At 46.5% G+C, this 8,445-nt stretch overlaps 1 protein-coding gene across 2 annotated transcripts in view; it reads left to right on the top strand.

Moving 5' to 3' along the window:
* The window catches only part of Atp1a4 (ATPase Na+/K+ transporting subunit alpha 4), a 40,887-nt gene that overhangs the window by 12,385 nt on the left and 20,057 nt on the right, over positions 1-8,445 (top strand). For both annotated transcript variants that reach the window (XM_031389968.1, XM_031389974.1), the window contains exons 8-11: positions 1,708-1,976; positions 3,369-3,570; positions 4,127-4,236; positions 4,430-4,564. In XM_031389968.1, the coding sequence (XP_031245828.1) occupies positions 1,708-1,976; positions 3,369-3,570; positions 4,127-4,236; positions 4,430-4,564 (716 nt within the window). The remainder of the gene's footprint in view (positions 1-1,707; positions 1,977-3,368; positions 3,571-4,126; positions 4,237-4,429; positions 4,565-8,445) is intronic.

Here is an 8,445-nt window from a genome sequence, read left to right as displayed (position 1 = left end):
CCTCTTTTCCCTCTCCCACTTTCCCTCCCTCCCTCTCCCTCTTCCCCCCCTCCTCCTCCTTTTTCTTCTCCTCCTCCTCCTTTTTCTTCTCCTCCTCCTCGCTCTCCTCCTCCTCCTCAGCCTCTCAAATACTGGATTTCTAGGTGTAACTCATAGCATCTGCACTCTGCTTCATCCCATGTTAAATATGAGGAAGCCATAGTACTTTGTCTCAGGCAAAAGAACTAGTCATTTAAAAAGTTGATGCTTCATTCAGCCCTGTGCCCTTCTGCTTCTGAAATAAAAATTCTTTCCATGGGTTTCTTTCCTTGGTCATTGTCTGACTTGAATGGTGGGAACGACAGGCACCATGGGAAAGCAGAAAGGACGGTTTTAAACAACCTTGTGTCTAAATTGTGGGTGAATGTCCTGTACCATGCGTGAGTAAAGTCAACCAGGGTGTCCTACATAGGGAGCAAAGCTTGGGGGGTTGGGGGGAAGGCCCTGGAAAGGCACAGGCACAGGTGTTATGGCTTGTGCTACCCAGCAGAGGTCAGACTAGCTCTAGTCAGAAAAGCAGGGAGGGGGCTCCTCAGGCAGAGTTTCAAAAATACTGGGAACTGGAGAGGTCTTTGTTGTGATCGAAGAGGAGGGCTCAATGAGCCCCGTGGGATGCTTAGCAGCCGCGGCCTGCACCCTTACTGTCTACACAGACCCCCCTGTGTCTTACTGTAGGGATTCTCCACAACTCAGTTAAATGTTGACACTTACTACCTCAAAATAGCATCAGATGAGGGCTCAATCCCGGGAGACTCTTCCTACATCAGTCAGTCTCCAAGTCTCCGAGTAATAGGCTGTCTGTCATCCATACTTCTGACAGGGTGGCTGTGAACTGGGATTCCCAGGACTTTTTCCTTAAGGCTCACAGAAGACAGGCAAGCACGTGGCCTGCATTTTGCACCCATTATAGATGACAGGAGACAAGTGAACAGGCAGATGGGAGACATGCACAGGGCCTGGGAGGTGGAGTTTCCTTATCTTGAGTATGCTATACCCTCCAAACATTTCCATGTGTTTGCCAGCCTGAAAGCTCTCCAAACATAGTTGTCTTGGTTTTTTGTTTTGTTTTGTTTTGTTTTTTTCGAGACAGGGTTTCTCTATGTAGACCTGGCTGTCCTGGAACTCACTCTGTAGACCAGGCTGGCCTCAAACTCAGAAGTCTGCCTGCCTCTGCCTCCCAAGTGCTGAGACTAAAGGTGTGCACCACCACCACCCACCCGGCTTGTCTTGGCTTTTTAATGGGTGTTTTATTACATAGACATGACTGATTATATCATTTACCATTGGTGATCAACTCAACCTTCAGCCTCTGTCCCCATCCTGGATGTTGGGTGGTAGAGCTGAAAACCAGCCCTGTAATTGCATGGCTGGTTCCCCTGGCAACTTCCTCATCCTGTGGCTATCCAAGAGCCCAAGAGTTGCCCATTAAAGCAAAAGGTTCTCTTACCACCTAGGGATTCTATGGGATTTAGAAGCTCTCTGTCCGATATTCCTATCACGCCAGATATTATAAAGTGTCAGGAACCAACCATGATAACAAAAGATTCTCCTAGCAATACCACCAAAGGATTTTAGAAGTTCTATGGCCGTAACTGGGGTGGCGATACCTGCCCGGGCAATCCATACTCTACCACAGTATGGAGTTATAACATCTTCCTTCCTTCACAGGAACAGCACGGGGTATTGTGATCGCTACAGGAGACTACACAGTCATGGGCCGGATTGCTTCCCTGACATCAGGCTTGCAAATGGGCAAGACCCCCATCGCCACTGAAATTGAACACTTTATTCATCTAATCACAGCTGTCGCAGTCTTCCTCGGCATCTCGTTTTTTTTTCTCTCGCTTATCTTGGGCTATACCTGGCTGGATGCCGTCATTTTCCTTATTGGCATCATTGTGGCCAATGTGCCGGAAGGGCTGCTGGCCACTGTCACTGTGAGTTAACAAGGTTGGGGAGGGGTGACCTCTGGGCAGACAAATGACCCCAGGGAAAGGAAGTCCCTACAATCACTTCTGTTGTTACTGGACATCCGAAGTGAAATGCATATAGGCATCAGAAGCAATTTAATTCCCACGAGCACTGCACTGCCTTCCTCTCCCTGTGCCTCTGTGACTACTCTGTCTCCTCAGTGAAAGAGGAAGCAAGATGCAACAGAGAAAGGGAGCGGGCTCTGATCTCAGGGGCATTGGCTGTTAAACTCAGCCAAATCACTTAAGGTCTTCAGGCCTTGTGTATTTGTTAGTTTCTAGAGACAGATTAATTTAGGATTATGGAATCTTACCGGAAAGGACTTCCAGGCCATTTTAAAATCAACCTTTGAGCCAACACCGAATGTTCTCTATAAAAACCCATGAAAGATAATTGTGGTTTGTTTCTGAGGATGGTGGACAGAGCTCCTTGGGTTCAACCCGTCTTGCTCTTAACTCACTTTAGTTAAACTGAGCAGAAATATGATTCCCTGTTTCATCATGGTTTTCCCAACTAAAATAAGTTGTTGTTTTGGGTCTTAATGGCCTGAGCCCTCCCCCCCTCCCCTCTTATGACAACCATCATGTCCCCTTAGATTCGCCATGTAATCCCTTTTCCCTTAGCCATTCTTCCTTGACACACAGTCTCAGCTCTCTGCCTTACTGATAACTTGTTTGGGTGTGCTCTGGGTTTTTCTACAGTCATCTGAAAAATAGAAATAAGGATAATATTTAAGGTGTGTTAGGACTAGTTTTAAAATGCTAGGAACTAGGGATATAATGTAAATAAATTGTAATTCCATAATTGGAATTTGATACTTATGTATCCACAGCACAATAGTTTATTAATTTTAAAAAAAAAAACCTTACCTCCCATTTATGATTTTTAAAAATGTTCTGGTTTAAATGCCCTCCCAAGGGCTTTTCAGGACTGTGACATCCTTTCCCAATGTCATTATCATTTCCCACCTGCCCAAACTTTTCTGACGCTATTGGCAAGATGCCCCGTCCATACATAGCACTATATACCGTAGTAAATTGTGACCCATCGATGTGGTCCTTGAAGAGAGTGGATCTGAAAGACAGCGAGTGGTGTGGGATGGAAACAAGGCTCCTGAATGGAAGATAAACGTGTCCAGGGGAAGGAGCCTGTGGTCTGTGACAGACGTAGGAGGAAGGCACACACTGAAAACGATTGCTATAGATCATTTCCTCAGTATCCCTTACGCAGATCACAGGTGGGATTTCTAAAGACCAGGTTAGAATAAAAGGGAAATAAAAATCAATCACATTTCCAAAGCAAAATAACCTGACCAGCCCTCCCCCTCAATCCATTCTTTCCCCCTCTGGTGGCCTTAGGTGTGCCTGACGCTGACAGCCAAGCGCATGGCTCGAAAGAACTGCCTGGTGAAGAACCTGGAGGCCGTGGAGACCCTGGGCTCCACGTCCACCATCTGCTCGGACAAGACGGGCACCCTCACCCAGAACCGCATGACAGTGGCTCATTTGTGGTTTGATAAGACTGTATATGAGGCTGACACCAGTGAGGAGCAGACCACAGGTAACTAGTGGCCCTAGTGGACAAGAGCAGAAGGACTTCGGGTGGGAAGGTTAGGAGAAGGATGACGTCTGACAAACAGGAGAGAGCTGGAGTGTGGAAGGGAGGGAGGGGGGGCCTATGGAATATCACACCCGGGCGGTGGTGGCACACACCTAGTCTTGGAAAACCAAAAAGAAAAAAGAAAAAGAAAAGCGATACCATCTTTGTGCATTGTTTGAGTTTGTTTGACCTTCAACTCCTTTTTTTTTTTTTTTAAGATTTATTTTATTTATTTTATGTAAGTACACTGTAGCTGTCTTCAGACACCAGAAAAGGGAATCAGGACTTGTTACAGATGGTTGTGAGCCACCATGTGGTTGCTGGGATTTGAACTCAGGACCTTCAGAAGGGCAGTCAGTGCTCTTAACCGCTGAGCCACCGCTCCAGCTCCTTGAGCTCCTTATGTAGCTAAGAATTATCTTGACCCTCCTAATCCCCGACGGACCTCCCCCTCAATGTCTAATCCCTTGTTTTAAACTCTGTGTGCTTACAGCTCTCCCCCCTTCTTCTTCCCTAGGGAAAACATTTCCCAAGTCGTCAGACACCTGGTTTTACCTGGCTCGAATTGCTGGCCTCTGTAACCGGGCCGACTTTAAGCCTCATCAGGAATCTCTTCCCATAGCTAAGGTATCAAGTTGAAGAGGGAAGAGGGTGCCTCAGCAACTAGTATCAGCTGCCCTCCTCCAGAAAATTCTGCTTCTCAGTGGTTTTCTATATACACCCTTCCCTCCCCGTTCTGACTCTCAGCTTGAGACAACAGGTAGGTCCTGTGGCCAGATGGTATACCCCTGGGACTTACTGTACAATCCTTTCCTTGTAGCGGGCAACAACGGGGGATGCTTCGGAGTCAGCTCTCCTCAAGTTCATTGAGCAGTCTTACAGCCCCGTGAATGAAATGAGACAGAAAAACCCCAAGGTGGCAGAGATCCCCTTTAATTCTTCCAACAAGTACCAGGTACAGATCTGACAAAGGTGGGGGGAGGGGAGGGCGGTGTGGGGCACGGACTCACCAGTCGGGGACGCTATACGCTATGCCTTTGCCTCCCGCTGTACTTTGGAGCAGGGCACTCCTTCAGGAGAGCCGGCATCCCAACTAGGACGAAGGCTTACCACAAGCAAAGTGACAAACGCTAAGGAGAAAGAAGTAGGTGATAAAGGGACAGGGTCCAAGCAGAATGCTCACCCATGTTGCCTGCAAAGAGAAGACGTCATAAAATGCTAAGATGGGCAGAGGCAGCTGAGGCTGGCTGCTGGGAGTCACACACAGCTATTAGTCTAAGCCAGTGTCTGCTAGGAAATTCACCACTGTAGAGACAGTAGGCTGTGTCTGTAAGGTGCTCTGTCTCCTTCCCCATTAATTACCCCCTTTCCCTCCATGAAGTCCCTAGTGCAACCATCATGAGACAATTAGAGGTCATGGCACATGTGTCGTGTCTTTCTCTTTTTGTTAGTCGTTGTTGTTTGCATTGTTTTTTTGTTTGTTTGTTGTGTTTTGTTTTTTCGAGACAGGTTTTCTCTGTGTAGCCCCGGCTGACCTGGTGAACTCACATCCGGGCTTATATTTTTCATTTTCAAAAGGATTGATTCATTACCCAGGGAGGAGGAGGTAGGAGAGGGAGAGAGGGTGAGTGCTGGTCAGGGATACAAGCAAGGAAGTCCAGAGAAGCTGCGCATGGTGGTTCATATAATCTCAGCCTATAACCTCAGCAGCTGGGAGAGAGCTGAGGCAGAAGGATTACTCTAAATTCCAGGTGAACTTAACCTATAGTATGAGAGACCCTGTCTTAAAAAGGAGGAGGAGAAAGAGGAAAAGGAGAGAAAGAAGAGGAGGATGAAAAGGAGGAGGAAGAGAAGGAAGAAGAGAAGAAGGAAGAGGAGGAGGAAGAGGTGTATGAGAAGGAAGAACAGGAGGATGAAAAGAGGAAGAGAAGGAGGAGGAGGGGGAAGAAGCATAAGAGGAAGAAGGAGGAGGAAGGAAGAGGAGGAAGAAGAAAGAAGGAGAAGAAGAAAAGTAGCAGTAGTCATCCATGCCATGGGGTGGGGAAGAGGGGGCAGAGGGGATGAGAATCCAAGCCAACTTCAAAGAGGATTTCAGCAGAAAGTAGAGAACATGGAGTCGCCTTGCTGTGGCTGGAGGCCACTAGGCCAGTTTGCTCAGGCAATGGCTCCTCCAACTCCTTGTATTTCCATGAAGACCAGACATTTGAGTGTATGAAGCAGGGTTACGAACTAAGACCCCCCTAAGTCAGTTTTGCCTTTCTGTCTTCAGGCATAAACAAAATAACAGTCAATATGGATTTTTAAAACCCAATTACTTGTACTTTCTGATGGAACACTAAGGATAAGTCGATCCATACTTCTGGTCTAAACTTGCCTTAGTCACTGTGATAAAATAGAGCTCCTACATCTGCAAATAAGCTGCAAACTTTATTCCTACTTTTTTTCCTGACACTTAGTGGCCTCACTAACCAGACAGGAATTTTGTGGCTTGGCAGAGTGTGAGTAAAGCCTTTGGATGAATTAGGCACCTCTCCCTCCGTGTGGTTAAAAATAAAAGTCGAACATATTCATGACATTGTTGGAATGTCTAACAAGGAAACGTGTTCCCCCCCCCCAAATTACCATATGAGTGTGTCTGAGCTACTGACTATCATTCAAGTGGCAGAACTGGTCTCTGTGGTACATGGTGTGTGACAAGCCAGCCTCACTGGACTGGGCTCCAGCAGGCACTAGCTCTGACAGGCTTTGAGTGAACTACTATAATTAGCTTGCTCCAAGGGCAGAGAGAGACTCCAGTCTTTGAAAGGAATGTGTCTTACTTAGCCTGTTAGTCTCTTACCATCACTGAAATAGATTGTAGTCTGAGCATTTCTGATTTCTCTTTCTCTTTCCATCTTCTTTAATCTTTATATAATCTTTTTTTTTCCCCCAGGGGATGGGGTGGACAGGGTCTTATCACTATATGGTCCTGGCTGTCCTGGAACTCACTCTGCAGACCAGGCTAGCCTCAAACTCAGAGACCACCTGCCTTTGCTTGCTGAGTGCTGGGATTAAAGGTGTGCACCACCACCACCCTGTTCTTTATGTAATCTCAACAACAATAACAACATTTTTTTGGCCAGGTATGGTGGCATAGGCCGTTAATCCCAAAACTCAGGAGACAGAGCCACGAGGTTCTCTGTAAGGTTGAGGCCAGTCTGGTCTACAGAATAAGTTCCAGGCCAGCCAGGTCTTCATAGTGAAATCCAGCCAAACAAACAAACAAACAAACAAACACAACAACAAATCCCCCCACCTATTTCTTTTTCCTTTCTTTTCCTTTCTCTCCTTTTTAAGACAGTGCCTCTCAAACAGGCTGGCCCTGAACTCACAGAGATCCACTTGTCTCTGCCTCCTGAGTGCTAGAATTAAAATCATGTACCACCAGGCCCAGCCAAAACCCTTTTTTGGGGGGAGGGGCGAGTCATGGATTCCATGCAGCAGCCAGAGGACAACCTGTGAGACTAGTCAACTCTTTCCACTGTCAGTCCAGAGACCAAAGTCAGGCGTTCAGGTTTGGCCGAAAGCACCTTTATTTGCTAAGCCATCATGTAAGCCCCATCGGTAATTTTTTTTTTAAAGAAGTATTTATTTATTTCATGCATTTGAGTACACTGTGGCTGTCTTCAGACACACCAGAAGAGGGTGTGGCTGCTGGGAATTGAACTCAGGAACTCTGGAAGGGCAGTCAGTGCTCTTAACCGCTGAGCCATTTCTCCAGCTCCCTGCCCCCATCTGCAATCTTGTAGCGAGATTTTTATTCCCTGTGACCAAGTTAGTAAAGTAAGGAGCTCTTGCGCTCACCCGAGCCTTTTTTATTCATTCAACAAACACTCACTGATCACTGAGAATACGGAGCTTTGTTAATCTTACAGCTTCCTCCTTAAACAATGTTTTTTTTTCCCCTTTTAATGACTTAAGCATATCTTGAACATAACTGGTCATTCTTTAACAAATCAGCTGTAACCACATTTTACGCGCCAGTGGCTCACCCCACTCAACATCCAGGAAATTCGGTGGGGTCCCCTCAGTGTTCCCACAGTTCTTTTCAGTTTGCTGATTCTGTCTCCAACAAGGGGCCATAGCGGGAAGTTCCTATAAGTCAAAAAGAGGAACTCCATGGGGTGCCTTTGCATAGACCAGAGATCCAAGGGAACTAGCAAACCCAAGCCACCTGACTGCTTGCTCCAGATTCTTCTCATGAGCATACCTCGCCTTCCATCCTCAGACATCCGACCAGTAGACAGTCTCTTGGTGGCGTCTCCTGCCTGTAGAAGAACGGCTACAGGGCTAACTAGATTATTTAAAATTTGTGCTTCAGTTTCAAAGCTTGGGCTTTGTTTTTGTTTTGACGCTCTCGTTTAAATAAATAAATGAATAAATAAATGAAAGGGGGGAGCTAGAGAGATTCAGTGTGAAGAACACTGGCTGCTTTCCCAGAGGACCTGGGTTCAATTCCCAGCAGTCAAATGACAGCTTACAAATGTCTGCAGTCTAAGTGATCTCATACCCCCACACAGACAGCTGCAAGCAAAATACCAATGCACATAATAAAAGTCAATAAATCATTAAAAAAAAAATTAAGTAGCCAAGACAAGATCTTTTTACTCTCTATAGAATACTCTACAGGAGTTATGGTTTTGCAGGACCAGGTGGACTTAGCTGACTTCAGAAAGCAGATAAGACATGGATACTCGAAGGGCGGTGGTGGCGCACACCTTTAATCCTGGCACTTGGGAGGCAGAGGCAGGTGGATCTCTGAGTTTGAGGCCAGTCTGGTCTACAGAGTGAGTTCCA

This window comes from Mastomys coucha, unplaced genomic scaffold, assembly GCF_008632895.1.
Source record: "Mastomys coucha isolate ucsf_1 unplaced genomic scaffold, UCSF_Mcou_1 pScaffold1, whole genome shotgun sequence".
Lineage (NCBI taxonomy): Eukaryota > Metazoa > Chordata > Mammalia > Rodentia > Muridae > Mastomys > Mastomys coucha.
The sequence above is the reverse complement of the archived record's forward strand: the minus strand, read 5'-3'. Positions and strand labels throughout refer to the sequence as shown.